Here is a 15,635-nt window from a genome sequence, read left to right as displayed (position 1 = left end):
TCTCCTGATAAGGGCAAGATCCAGGGAACAGTTGGAAGTCGGGGTAGCACTATCTCAGATAGTGTTGCGGCAGCACGGTTGGATTCTCAATATTCCAAAATCGCAGCTGATCCCGACGACACGCCTTCTATTCCTAGGGATGATCCTGGACACAGTCCAGGAAAAGGTTTTTCTCCCGGAGGAGAAAGCCAGGGAGTTATCCGAGCTAGTCCGAAATCTCCTAAAACCAGGCCAAGTCTCAGTGCATCAATGCACAAGGGTCCTGGGAAAAATGGTGGCTTCCTACGAAGCAATCCCATTCGGCAGATTCCACGCAAGAACCTTCCAGTGGGATCTGCTAGACAAATGGTCCGGGTCGCATCTTCAGATGCATCAGCGGATAATCTTGTCACCAAAGACAAGGGTGTCTCTCCTGTGGTGGTTGCAGAGTGCTCATCTTCTAGAGGGCCGCAGATTCGGCATTCAGGACTGGGTCCTGGTGACCACGGATGCCAGCCTGAGAGGCTGGGGGGCAGTCACACAGGGAAGAAATTTCCAGGGCTTGTGGTCAAGCCTGGAGACATCACTTCACATAAATATCCTGGAGCTAAGGGCCATCTACAATGCTCTAAGCCTAGCAAGACCTCTGCTTCAAGGTCAGCCGGTGCTGATCCAGTCAGACAACATCACGGCAGTCGCCCACGTAAACAGACAGGGCGGCACAAGAAGCAGGAGGGCAATGGCAGAAGCTGCAAGGATTCTTCGCTGGGCGGAAAATCATGTGATAGCACTGTCAGCAGTGTTCATTCCGGGAGTGGACAACTGGGAAGCAGACTTCCTCAGCAGGCACGACCTCCACCCGGGAGAGTGGGGACTTCATCCAGAAGTCTTCCACATGATTGTGAACCGTTGGGAAAAACCAAAGGTGGACATGATGGCGTCCCGCCTCAACAAAAAACTAGACAGGTATTGCGCCAGGTCAAGGGACCCTCAGGCAATAGCTGTGGACGCTCTGGTAACACCATGGGGTGTACCAGTCAGTGTATGTGTTCCCTCCTCTGCCTCTCATACCCAAGGTACTGAGAATTATAAGACGGAGAGGAGTAAGAACTATACTCGTGGCTCCGGATTGGCCAAGAAGGACTTGGTACCCGGAACTTCAAGAGATGCTCACAGAGGACCCATGGCCTCTACCTCTAAGAAGGGACCTGCTCCAGCAGGGACCCTGTCTGTTCCAAGACTTACCGCGACTGCGTTTGACGGCATGGCGGTTGAACGCCGGATCCTGAAGGAAAAAGGCATTCCGGATGAAGTCATCCCTACCCTGATCAAAGCCAGGAAGGATGTAACCGCACAACATTATCACCGTATTTGGCGTAAATATGTTGCGTGGTGCGAGGCCAGGCAGGCCCCTACAGAGGAATTTCAACTAGGTCGTTTCCTGCATTTCCTGCAAACAGGACTGTCTATGGGCCTAAAATTAGGGTCCATTAAGGTTCAAATTTCGGCCCTGTCGATTTTCTTCCAGAAAGAACTGGCTTCAGTTCCTGAAGTTCAGACGTTTGTCAAGGGGGTACTGCATATACAGCCTCCTTTTGTGCCTCCAGTGGCACCTTGGGATCTCAATGTAGTTTTGGGGTTCCTAAAATCACATTGGTTTGAACCACTCACCACTGTGGACTTAAAATATCTCACATGGAAAGTGGTAATGCTGTTGGCCTTGGCTTCGGCCAGGCGTGTGTCAGAATTGGCGGCTTTATCCTATAAAAGCCCTTACCTAATTTTTCATACGGACAGGGCAGAATTGAGGACTCGTCCTCAATTTCTCCCTAAGGTGGTTTCAGCGGTTCACTTGAACCAGCCTATTGTGGTACCTGCGGCTACTAGGGACTTGGAGGACTCCAAGTTGCTAGACGTAGTCAGGGCCCTGAAAATATATGTTTCCAGGACGGCTGGAGTCAGAAAATCTGACTCGCTGTTTATCCTGTATGCACCCAACAAGCTGGGTGCTCCTGCTTCTAAGCAGACTATTGCTCGTTGGATTTGTAGTACAATTCAGCTTGCACATTCTGTGGCAGGCCTGCCACAGCCTAAATCTGTAAAAGCCCATTCCACAAGGAAGGTGGGCTCATCTTGGGCGGCTGCCCGAGGGGTCTCGGCTTTACAACTTTGCCGAGCAGCTACTTGGTCAGGGGCAAACACGTTTGCTAAATTCTACAAATTTGATACCCTGGCTGAGGAGGACCTGGAGTTCTCTCATTCGGTGCTGCAGAGTCATCCGCACTCTCCCGCCCGTTTGGGAGCTTTGGTATAATCCCCATGGTCCTTACGGAGTTCCCAGCATCCACTAAGACGTCAGAGAAAATAAGAATTTACTTACCGATAATTCTATTTCTCGTAGTCCGTAGTGGATGCTGGGCGCCCATCCCAAGTGCGGATTGTCTGCAATACTTGTACATAGTTATTGTTACAAAAATCGGGTTATTATTGTTGTGAGCCATCTTTTCAGAGGCTCCTCTGTTATCATGCTGTTAACTGGGTTCAGATCACAGGTTGTACGGTGTGATTGGTGTGGCTGGTATGAGTCTTACCCGGGATTCAAAATCCTTCGTTATTGTGTACGCTCGTCCGGGCACAGTATCCTAACTGAGGCTTGGAGGAGGGTCATAGGGGGAGGAGCCAGTGCACACCAGGTAGTCCTAAAGCTTTACTTTTGTGCCCAGTCTCCTGCGGAGCCGCTATTCCCCATGGTCCTTACGGAGTTCCCAGCATCCACTACGGACTACGAGAAATAGAATTATCGGTAAGTAAATTCTTATTATACTGTGTGCTTTCATATATATATATATATATATATATACAGTATATATAGGAACTCTCCTCTTCATAGCTGTGGGGATGTGACTACAGTGTTTAATTAGAAATGACAGGGGCTCTGCACTCGCTATATTAACTGACAATAATGAACGGTTGAATTTTAGTTCATGTATTGATCAATGCATTTAAGCCTGCAGCCCTCAGCACGGGACCCCACTATACTGCACGTTCTGCTCTATTGCTCAAAATAATTATCATGAAAATAGCTATCACATTAGTGTTTAACTTTGTGTATACTATCTTGTCTAAAGCCAGGTAGCATACCTAAAGTTTAACACTATTCTATGTACCTCAGTTTTGCTCTGTTAGATTGCAGAGTTTATTATAATTATTCTGAGTAGCAGGACTTAGTACTATAGAGTGAACATCTGCATTTTCTGTTGTTCTCTGTGGAACTACAAGTCTCAGCATGATAGCCCTGCTTATCATGTTTGGAATTAGGGTGTGCAGTCCACATTCCCCACACATATATCCTATGATGCCACAGTCTTTAATACTCTGAAAGCTCACTTCTTTTTCAGAGCCTACCCTACGCCCTCCTATACTACCAACAGTGGTGCGGCCTCACTTTTATCAGGAAATACCTCTGCATTTACCCACTAGGCTGTCAGCTTTCCCACAAGCAGGTCCCTCCTGCACCCTTTATTTTCACGTCTGCATTTCTTGTTTTCTACCTTTTTATGTTCTGTTTTATGTATGTTCTACTTTTTCACATGGTAAAGATCTGCCTCAGTCGCTCTTAAATAGTCTTAACCCTTTTTTTCCAGATTAAGGCCCAAATTTATCAAACCTTGGAGAGTGATACGTTGCACAGTGATAAAGAACCAACCAATCAGCTCCTAACTGCCATGTTACAGGCTATGTTTTAAAAATTGGAGAACGAGACTTAACTAGCGCTTTAAATCACTTTCCAGGTGCAGATAGTTAAGAACTGTGGCCAAACCGTTCTCAAAAAGCATGAGGGTTTATCATAGGGATTCCGGATAATAGTCCCACAGTAAACTTGCTTGATCTCACTGGATACTGGTTCTTAACTCCGTTTCAAGCTGCAAGGACACCACCGACGCGTTTCCACCCCGTGCTGGGGTCTTTTTCAAGGTGTAGAATAGGAATCAGTATTCGGGCGTTACTGCCTGCGTCTGCGTTCCCATACGCAGTAGTAATGTCTCCGCTATCTCACTTCCTGCGGCCATGCTGCGCGACTCTGGGTTACTGAGAAAGCCAATATGATATGGTCCACAAATTATGGGCGGCTCAATAGAACCTCCGCTCACTTCACATTTTCGCACAGTGGCTGTGTATAAATTTGGAGCTGCGCAGGAATTTACCTCCATCTCTGTGTCAGGCCCCCTGTCCTGTGCGTGTCTTCTGTATGACACACGGATCTGCGATACACTTATCTGCTGAGGTTGCGGTAACTGCCGTTGATACTTTTCTTTATTATAGCAGATTGTCTGTTTGAGAAGTTATTTAAGGATACTGTGTGCTGGCTTCTGTGGCTGATAAATGAATCATAATAGGATTGTGAGTCTGTAAATCTCCATCCTGAATATTTCATAAGACCTCAGAGAATATAACTTTCAGAATTCATTCTTCCTCTCCAGTACAAGGAGGGTGTCTAATTTTGGCAGTTTTAATGTAATTTTGACCATTTTAATTTAGACCTTTACTGTATTCACATATTGGTGGTAACTGTTCTAAACTGGCGCAGCCTATAATTCACACACATCCGCAGGCATTTGTAGAAACTTTAATTGTCAGTGATTTGATTGACTTTGTGTAGGCAGTGGCTACTCTTTGCCTATACAATGGACCAGACCAACTAGCACCTGTCCAAAAATATTGCGGCGGCAGCAGTGCAAATAGCTAGCGGCAGAATCAGAGGGGTGAAATGCGTTGTGTTCCTCCTCATTTCCTAGTGCACATGGCTTAGGCAGTTCAGTACCAGCCAGTCCTAGGCTACTCAGGTCATGACTGGGTCCCCTAGGGTCATCAGGCAGCGGCATAATAGGGTAACAATGCACCCTAGGGATGGTCATCAACCATTGATGATTCAAAATCATTGATGGACTATGACCGATGTTGAATACTTTTACCATCAATGGGGAGAACCAGAGGGTTTCCCGCCATCGATGGTTCAGTGCTACCGAATTGTTTTCTTTTTCGCAAAGTGTCAGGGCACAGAGCTTAGCCTCGCCCCTGACACCTGCGAAGCCATGCCCCTTTGCTCTGATTGGCCCGCGTTTCATTACACAGCAATGCAGGGATGACTAACGATGGGTAAAACCATTGATGGTTCCCTTCCAGATGGTTTTATACCATCGAGGTTATCAATCAATGGTACCATCGATGGCAACCATCAATGGATAAACCCCCGATGGCCATCCCTAGTGCACCCTGTGCCGCCCTCGCCTCGTGAGCGGATGTCTTTGCACAGATGTAGGCCGGGCCACCAGCACTGGGAAGTGCAACACTATCTGGTGCATCCTGAGAACGCTCCGAGCGGCTGTACAGACTGCATACCCAGAGCGTCCTGCGACCATGCAACAGCGGTCCTGTTTGCAGGGTGCCATTGCAGGCAACCTGCTAGCCAGAATCAAGAGCCATGGGGCAGCGATGGTCTTCCTCCAATGCCCTGCGCTGTGTGCGACAGCACCGCTTGCACACCCTTTTCCGACCTTGGTATCCGGTCTTATGTTAATTCACTATTACCTTTTAGTGTGGGTTAATGTGTGTAAGATAGAATATAATGTCTCTTTCCTCACCGCTTTAGAGGTCACAGTGTGCTCAGGCTTCCTTTAAATGGTTAGGAATGCTGGTACTTGTAGTACTACAATTTCTACCATATGGCAACCAGGGAACTCTGGCACCTGTAGCGCCCTGGAGAGAAATGAACTAAACAGAAACCACACAGACATTGATTTAAAACAAAAATAAATTCCTGTCAGAAGAAGAATCACACTCAAAAAGTATTTGAACCTTCGTAGAACGTTGTACATAGTCTTTCGAAACGTATCCAGCAACATATGTGGACATTTTCCATACCCATACGTGGTACGAGACACGTATGTATATGACAATCCCCCAATTGTCTCTGGTACTTGATATGTCCCATTTTCCATTCCCTGTTCTGTGCCCCGTTGACCCCTCGGCACTTCATGGATTTATATATTTTATATAACCTTTGTTTTTTATATGGTTATGTCAAATGCAAATGTTTTTCTCCTTGTGACTGGTGTATTTTGTTATTTTGTCTTTGTATTCTCTCATGCTCATTTTTATGTCATTGTTTACCCTTTTTTTGGTATTCTTCAATAAAAAAATAATAATAATAATAATAAAAAAATAATAATAATAATAAAAAGATTTATTAGGAATAAAAAACAAACTCCCAACCCTTGTATCCAGCATATTGCTCACCCAAGTCCACAGTTTGGCGACATAAAATATCCTCCTAAGACGACCAAAGCCCTTGTTTATACAGTGGGGTTTCCTGTCAGACACAGGAGATTACTAACTGTGAAACACTGCAGTGATATACCTATAGGGTACACTGTAGTGTATCTGATGATGTGAGCTAATTTTATCCAAACTGTGTAAATAATGCAAAACACATATTTTCCATCATAGCATTGTAATTTACCTACGCTTTTGCAATAAATTGCCTTCATCTCTACACAAACCGCATAATTATGTCATTGTACTGATACCAGTTGATACATACAGGACATATCACTAGCTGTTATTTGTAGCAGCCCAAAATATTGGCGCTAATAGTAATATCTCCACCTGCCATAAATCTTGTATTGTGTAATAATATTTTCTCCTGATCTCTTCCAGAGTAAATGGGAAGCTGGTGGCATTGAAGGTTATAAGATTACAAGAAGAAGAGGGAACTCCGTTTACTGCCATCAGGGAAGGTATGTACTTGTCAAATGAATGTACAGTATACAGTATGATGGCACCAGCAAAATCTGGAGCACTGTACAAAGGCCATAAACTGATTAAATATGTTGTGTGTCAAATATACACTAGCATTCAAAAGTCTGGAACCACAAAAATATTTCTTTTAACCACTTAACTGACAATTTATTTCGCCAAAAACCGCTCCGAAATTGTCTGGGTTTTTTTTTATGAGTGAATTAGGTGAAGAATATGAATTTAACCCTATCCAAAATGATTTTAGTAAAAAAATAAATATATATATATATATATATATATATATATATATAGTTTTTTTTTTTAAATAATATTTCCCCCAAACATCGAAACATCGATCGGGAACATCGCGACCATCGGAAACATTGCGATTATTGTGGCTTTCAATTTGAAAGCCGGGACACCCTCCAGGTACACAGAGGGAGAGGGTTCATTTACACATCCGCAGCGGCTGCCATTGTCTGCAGCCGCTAGAGGGGGGGATCCTGCCGTGCTGACCGATCAGCAGTGATCGTCAGTACAGCAATCAGTAGGGGAGAGTGCAGGGAGGCAGAGGGACTTTCCGGTCCCCCTGACAGCAGCAGCGGAGGGAAGTTTCTCTTCCCTGCTGCTGCTAACACTCTCTATCTGACTGGTCGCATCCTGTGCGACCAGGTCAGATAAAGCACTTGCAGCCATGGTCGCATCTGATGCGACCATGCCAGAAAAGTGGTTAAAGAATTGATACTTTTATATTTTTTACCAAGGTACCATTATATTGACCTGAAATTATAGTCAGTATATTGATAGTGTCATATGTCTTACTCAAATATTTCATGTAGCAGTTGTACTATTCATCAGACTTTAAATTGATAGATTCCTTCATTGGCGGCAGTTACAGCGTTGCAGACGTTTGCCGCTCTGTCTATCAGTTTTGGAACATTTGTACTCACGACTTGCGTAGCTACCTCCAGAGGAGTCACTGGCTGGTAGGGTATTTTTGTTTCTTTCCCTGACGTGCGGCAACTGTAATGCAGCAGTCTTATCATCCACCAATAATAGAGCAGCTGTCAGCCACGGGCATATCTGTGCAGGTACCGGGGGCATGGTCTGATGGGAATGAGGCCTAAAGGTAGCTCGATGTTATCCTTTAGTAATGTTCTCCTTGTTCAGCTACAGAGACTGCTGCCAAGGAGGCAACGGAGATTACCAAAGGAGGAACAGTTGAACTTACTCTGCAGATCTTCCAAATAACTCAATCCTTGGTATGATGACTCCTCAGTACAACCTGAGAAGACCTGAAGGGTTACTGCGCTTTTGTTTCAAATTTAATCTACACTTGGCTGCTTATCCGTGTAGTTTTCTAGGTAAAGCATCTCATGGCCACTATCCCCTTGGTAGCGATGACCAACGAATGGTTCACAATCAAATTTGCCAATGAATGTTTCACCATTGATGGTCTCTATCAGCGGTGTCATCTGTGGTTTGCATTGAAACCATAGATATTTGCGCCATCAGTGGTCATCAGTGCTTTTGGGATAAAGCCATCAGTAGGCCAATCAGGAAGGTAATTGTTGGTAAAGCGACGCATCAGGGGGTGGAGCTGTGTGCCCCTAGAAAACGAAGATATTGTTAATCCCTCTGTCATTGAGGGAGGAGAACCATCGGAACCTCCACCATTGATGGCAAAACCTTTTGACCATGCGTGGCAAACCATTGATGTTCGATGGACATCCCTTCTGGGTGTAGTATGGTTTGCCAGCGGTCAGGGTCCCGGTGACCAGCATACCGACGCCGGAATCCCGACCGCCGGCATACCGACAGCTGGGCGAGCGCAAATGAGCCCCTTGCGGGGCACGGTGGCGCGCGCTATCTATTCTCTTTCCAGGGGGGTTATGGACCCCCAAGAGTGAGAAAAGATGTCGATATGCCGGCGGTCAGGATTCCGGCACTGGTATGGTGGTTGCCGGGAGGCCGGCCGCCGGCAACCTGAAGACCACCCTCCCTACCCTATGGTGTGATTTGATAGCAATGGTCTACCAGATTGTCGATCTGGGCTGATGCGACCACTCCCAAACCGAAGACTGACATAGGTGGGTGTTATGCCAACTGCATGGTGCACACAGTTGTCTACAGACTGCTATGCCTGAAATCACTAAGTTTGAGATGTATCAAACCCCAGAGAGAGTGGAGAAGTAACCAGTCTGCTTGTGTCATTTATCTAGCACAGTCTGTAGATGACAGAAGCTGGTTGATATGAGCATTTTCTCCACTTTCTCTGACGTCCTAGTGGATGCTGGGAACTCCGTAAGGACCATGGGGAATAGCGGCTCCGCAGGAGACTGGGCACAACTAAAAGAAAGCTTTTAGACTACCTGGTGTGCACTGGCTCCTCCCACTATGACCCTCCTCCAAGCCTCAGTTAGATTTCTGTGCCCGGCCGAGCTGGATGCACACTAGGGGCTCTCCTGAGCTCCTAGAAAGAAAGTTTATTTTAGGTTTTTTATTTTACAGTGAGACCTGCTGGCAACAGGCTCACTGCATCGAGGGACTAAGGGGAGAAGAAGCGTACCTACCTGCTTGCAGCTAGCTTGGGCTTCTTAGGCTACTGGACACCATTAGCTCCAGAGGGATCGACCGCATGGAACTGGCCTTGGTGTTCGTTCCCGGAGCCGCGCCGCCGTCCCCCTTACAGAGCCAGAAGCAAGAAGAGGTCCGGAAAATCGGCGGCAGAAGACATCAGTCTTCACCAAGGTAGCGCACAGCACTGCAGCTGTGCGCCATTGCTCCTCATACACACCTCACACTCCGGTCACTGAGGGTGCAGGGCGCTGGGGGGGGGGCGCCCTGAGCAGCAATAAAAACACCTTGGCTGGCAAATATATCACAATATATAGCCCCAGAGGCTATATATGTGATAAATACCCCTGCCAGAATCCATAAAAAAGCGTGAGAAAAGTCCGCGAAAAAGGGGCGGAGCTATCTCCCTCAACACACTGGCGCCATTTTCTCTTCACAGTGCAGCTGGAAGGCAGCTCCCCAGGCTCTCCCCTGTAGTTTGCAGGCTCAAAGGGTTAAAAAGAGAGGGGGGGCACTAAATTTAGGCGCAATATTGTATATACAAGCAGCTATTGGGAAAAATTCACTCAATATAGTGTTAATCCCTAAATTATATAGCGCTCTGGTGTGTGCTGGCATTCTCTCTCTCTCTCTCTCTCTCCCCAAAGGGCTGTGTGGGGTCCTGTCCTCAGTCAGAGCATTCCCTGTGTGTGTGCGGTGTGTCGGTACGGCTGTGTCGACACGTTTGATGAGGAGGCTTATGTGGTGGCAGAGCAGATGCCGATAAATGTGATGTCGCCCCCTGTGGGGCCGACACCAGAGTGGATGGATAGGTGGAAGGTATAAACCGACAGTGTCAACTCCTTACATAAAAGGCTGGATGACGTAACAGCTGTGGGACAGCCGGCTTCTCAGCCGCGCCTGCCCAGGCGTCTCAAAGGCCATCAGGGGCTCAAAAACGCCCGCTCCCTCAGATGGCAGACACAGATGTCGACACGGAGTCTGACCCCAGTGTCGACGAGGTTGAGACATATACACAATCCACTAGGAACATCCGTTACATGATCCCGGCAATAAAAAATGTGTTACACATTTCTGACATTAACCCAAGTACCACTAAAAAAGGGTTTTATGTGTGGGGAGAAAAAGCAGGCAGTGTTTTGTTCCCCCATCAAATGAGTGAATGAAGTGTGAAAAAGCGTGGGTTCCCCCGATAAGAAACCGGTAATTTCTAAAAAGTTACTGATGGCGTACCCTTTCCCGCCAGAGGATAAGTTACGCTGGGAGATATCCCCTAGGGTGGATAAGGCGCTCACACGTTTGTCAAAAAAGGTGGCACTGCCGTCTTAGGATACGGCCACTTTGAAGGTACCTGCTGATAAAAAGCAGGAGGCTATCCTGAAGTCTGTATTTACACACTCAGGTACTAGACTGAGACCTGCAGATAGTGCTGCTGCAGCGTGGTCTGTGACCCTGTCAAACAGGGATACTATTTTGCGAACATAAGAGCATATTAAAGACGTCGTCTTATATATGAGGGATGCACAGAGGGATATTTTGCCGGCTGGCATCCAGAATTAATGCAATGTCCATTCTGTCAGGAGGGGATTAGAGACCCGACACTGGACAGGTGATGCTGACTTTAAAAGGCACATAGAGCCTTATAAGGGTGAGGAATTGTTTGGGGATGGTCTCTGGGACCTCGTATCCACAGCAACAGCTGGGAAGAAATTTTTTTACCTCAGGTTTCCTCACAGCCTAAGAAAGCACTGTATTATCAGATACAGTGCTTTCGGCTTCAGAAAAGCAAGCGGGTCAAAGGCGCTTCCTTTCTACACAGAGACGAGGGAAGAGGGAAAAAGCTGCACCAGTCAGCCAGTTCCCAGAATCAAAATTCTTCCCCCGCTTCCTCTGAGTCCACCGCATGACGCGGGGGCTCCACAGGCGTAGCCAGTTACGGTGGGGGGCCGCCTCAAAAATTTCAGCGATCAGTGGGCTCGCTCACAGGTGGATCCCTGGATCCTTCAAGTAGTATCTCAGGGGTACAAGCTGGAATTCGAGGCGTCTCCCCCCCGCCATTTCCTCAAATCTGCCTTGCCGACAACTCCCTCAGGCAGGGAGGCTGTGCTAGAGGCAATTCACAAGCTGTATTCCCAGCAGGTGATAGTCAAGGTGCCCCTACTTCAACAAGAACGGGGTTACTATTCCACACTGTTTGTGGTACCGAAACCGGACGGTTCGGTGAGACCCATGTTAAATTTGAAATCCTTGAACACATACATAAAAAAATTCAAGTTCAAGATGGAATCGCTCAGGGCGGTTATTGCAAGCCTGGAGGAGGGGGATTACATGGTATCCCTGGACATCAAGGATGCTTACCTACATGTCCCCATTTACCATCCTCACCAGGAGTACCTCAGATTTGTGGTACAGGATTGCCATTACCAATTCCAAACACTACCGTTTGGACTGTCCACGGCACCGAGGGGCTTTACCAAGGTAATGGCAGAAATGATGATACTCCTTCGAAAAAAGGGAGTTTTTAATTATCCCGTACTTGGACGATCTCCTTATAAAGGCGAGGTCCAAGGAGCAGTTGTTGGTCGGAGTAGCACTATCTCGGGAAGTGCTACAACAGCACGGATGGATTCTATACATTCCAAAGTCACAGCTGGTTCCTACCACACGCTTACTGTTCCTGGGGATGGTTCTGGACACAGAACAGAAAAAAGTATTTCTCCCGCAGGAGAAAGCCAAGGAGCTGTCATCTCTAGTCAGAGACCTCCTGAAACCAAAACAGGTATCGGTGCATCACTGCACGCGAGTCCTGGGAAAAATGATAGCTTCATACGAAGCAGAATTCCATTCGGCAGGTTCCATGCAAGAACCTTTCAGTGGGACCTCTTGGACAAGTGGTCGGGATCGCATCTTCAGATGCATCGGCTGATAACCCTGTCTCCAAGGACCAGGGTATCTCTACTGTGGTGGCTGCAAAGTGCTCATCTTCAAGAGGGCCGCAGATTCGGCATACAGGACTGGGTCCTGGTAACCACGGATGCCAGCCTTCGAGGCTGGGGGGCAGTCACACAGGGAAGAAATTTCCAAGGACTTTGGTCAAGTCAGGAGTCGTCCCTACACATAAATATTCTGGAACTGAGGGCCATTTACAATGCCCTAAGTCTGGCAAGGCCTCTGCTTCAAAACCAGCCGGTACTGATCCAATCAGACAACATCACGGCAGTCGCCCATGTAAACCGACAGGGCGGCACAAGAAGCAGGATGGCGATGGCAGAAGTCACAAGGATTCTCCGATGGGCGGAAATTCACGTCTTAGCACTGTCAGCAGTGTTCATTCCGGGAGTGGTCAACTGGGAAGCAGACTTCCTCAGCAGACTTCCTCAGCAGACACGACCTACACCCGGGAGAGTGGGGACTTCATCCAGAAGTCTTCCAACTGTTGGTAAACTGTTGGGAAAGGCCACAGGTGGACATGATGGCGTCCCGCCAAAACAAAAAACTAGATATTGCGCCAGGTCAAGGGACCCTCAGGCGATAGCTGTGGACGCTCTAGTGACACCGTGGGTGTACCAGTCGGTTTATGTATTCCCTCCTCTGCCTCTCATACCAAAGGTACTGAGAATAATAAGAAAACGAGGAGTAAGAACGATACTCGTGGTTCCGGATGGGCCAAGAAGAGCTTGGTACCCAGAACTTCAAGAAATGATATCAGAGGACCCATGGCCTCTACCGCTCAGACAGGACCTGCTACAGCAGGGGCCCTGTCTGTTCCAAGACTTACCGCGGCTGCGTTTGACGGCATGGCGGTTGAATTCCGGATCCTAAAGGAAAAGGGCATTCCGGAGGAAGTCATTCCTACGCTGATAAAAGCCAGGAAAGAAGTAACCGCAAACCATTATCACCGTATTTGGCAAAAATATGTTGCGTGGTGTGAGGCCAGGAAGGCCCCAACAGAGGAATTTCAGCTGGGTCGTTTTCTGCACTTCCTACAGTCAGGAGTGACTATGGGCCTAAACTTGGGTTCCATTAAGGTCCAGATTTCGGCTCTGTCGATTTTCTTCCAGAAAGAACTGGCTTCACTGCCTGGAGTTCAGACATTTGTAAAGGGAGTGCTACATATTCAGCCCCCTTTTGTGCCTCCTGTGGCACCTTGGGATCTCAACGTGGTGTTGAGTTTCCTAAAATCACATTGGTTTGAGCCACTTAAAACTGTGGATTTGAAATATCTCACGTGGAAAGTGGTTATGTTATTGGCCTTGGCTTCGGCCAGGCGTGTGTCAGAATTGGCGGCTTTGTCATGTAAAAGCCCTTATCTGATTTTCCATATGGTTAGGGCAGAATTGAGGACTCGTCCTCAGTTTCTCCCTAAGGTGGTATCAGCTTTTCACTTGAACCAACCTATTGTAGTGCCTGCGGCTACTAGGGACTTGGAAGATTCCAAGTTACTGGACGTAGTCAGGGCCTTAAAAATGTATATTTCCAGGATGGCTGGAGTCAGGAAAATTGACTCGCTTTTTATCCTGTAGGCACCCAACAAAATAGGTGCTCCTGCTTCTAAGCAGACTATTGCTCGCTGAATTTGTAGCACAATTCAGCTGGAGCATTCTGCGGCTGGATTGCCGCATCCTAAATCAGTAAAAGCCCATTCCACGAGGAAAGTGGGCTCATCTTGGGCGGCTGCCCGAGGGGTCTCGGCTTTACAACTTTGCCGAGCTGTAACTTGGTCAGGGGCAAGCACGTTTGCAAAATTCTACAAATTTGATACCCTGGCTGAGGAGGACCTTGAGTTCTCTCATTCGGTGCTGCAGAGTCATCCGCACTCTCCCGCCCGTTTGGGAGCTTTGGTATAATCCCCATGGTCCTTACGGAGTTCCCAGCATCCACTAGGACGTCAGAGAAAATAAGATTTTACTCACCGGTAAATCTATTTCTCGTAGTCCGTAGTGGATGCTGGGCGCCCATCCCAAGTGCGGATTGTCTGCAATACTTGTATGTAGTTATTGCCTAACTAAGGGTTATTGTTGAGCCATCTGTTGAGAGGCTCAGTTATATTTCATACTGTTAACTGGGTATAGTATCACAAGTTATACGGTGTGATTGGTGTGGCTGGTATGAGTCTTACCCGGGATCCAAAATCCTTCCTTATTGTGTCAGCTCTTCCGGGCACAGTATCCTAACTGAGGCTTGGAGGAGGGTCATAGTGGGAGGAGCCAGTGCACACCAGGTAGTCTAAAAGCTTTCTTTTAGTTGTGCCCAGTCTCCTGCGGAGCCGCTATTCCCCATGGTCCTTACGGAGTTCCCAGCATCCACTACGGACTACGAGAAATAGATTTACCGGTGAGTAAAATCTTATTTTATCTCTCTCTGAGGTTTGATACATCTCCCCCATAGTCTCCTTCTTGATGGAGTAGCCATACAGTAGCGGATTTCCCACTAGGCACGTGAGGCACATGCCTAGGGGCGGCACACCTGGTTGGGTGAGGTTGGGGCTGCTCTGGTGGTCTTGAGGCATCCGGACTGGCACCCGAAATGAAGGGGACAATGACGTGATGATGGGGTGGGGGGTGGGGGGAAATGGCAGCCAATAATGTGCCTAGGGGCGGCCTGTTCCCTAAATTCATCCCTGTAGCCATTTAATCATAAATGCTCATTTGAAGAGTGCTGCTGTGTACCGTGTGCATACACTTTGAATTTGCACCCCATAGTCAGTAAGAGCATGCCAGAGCTTTGGGTCTTATTAAATTTGACCGATTTGGTTTCGTGATGACCTGAACCCTACTAAATAAAAGAGTAGATATCGGCATTTAAAGACATTTTAACCAGCTAATGAAATTATCCATCCTTCATTAATGAGATCTGTTCTACTGAATGCTTTGTAATATTTCCTCTGTATACCACACTGCGATATATACTACAAAAGAGAAACCCGCAGCGTATAGTTTTGGCGGATGCACGAGAACCAGACCTTTATGTGATGTTCCACCCATTGTTGAATTCAGTATGAAACAGATCTTTCATGTCTACACAAGATGAGTGTGTCTCAGCAAGCTGTAGGAAGGCTTTTCTCTCTTCATAAAACGTGTTATTCCTTATAATACCTACTATCTGTATATATGCAAACCCATGTTACGAACAAAGACATCGTGCATTTTTTTGTTCTATAGTATTGTTTAAAAAACACGAATACCCCCGCAATGAGATTTGTACTTTAAATTGGGTAACCCATCGAGCCAACCTACGAGCCTTTTTTTTTTGTTAGGCAGCAATTACAGGTTGAACTGTAT

At 47.1% G+C, this 15,635-nt stretch overlaps 1 protein-coding gene across 7 annotated transcripts in view; it reads left to right on the top strand.

Moving 5' to 3' along the window:
* Positions 1 to 15,635, top strand: part of CDK14 (cyclin dependent kinase 14) — a 1,134,790-nt gene that overhangs the window by 509,013 nt on the left and 610,142 nt on the right. For all 7 annotated transcript variants that reach the window (XM_063921438.1, XM_063921439.1, XM_063921441.1 and 4 more), the window contains one exon: positions 6,697 to 6,776. In XM_063921438.1, the coding sequence (XP_063777508.1) occupies positions 6,697 to 6,776 (80 nt within the window). The remainder of the gene's footprint in view (positions 1 to 6,696; positions 6,777 to 15,635) is intronic.

Source organism: Pseudophryne corroboree, chromosome 5 (assembly GCF_028390025.1).
Source record: "Pseudophryne corroboree isolate aPseCor3 chromosome 5, aPseCor3.hap2, whole genome shotgun sequence".
NCBI lineage: Eukaryota > Metazoa > Chordata > Amphibia > Anura > Myobatrachidae > Pseudophryne > Pseudophryne corroboree.
Note: the sequence above shows the minus strand (reverse complement) of the source record. Positions and strands in the feature narration are given on the sequence as shown.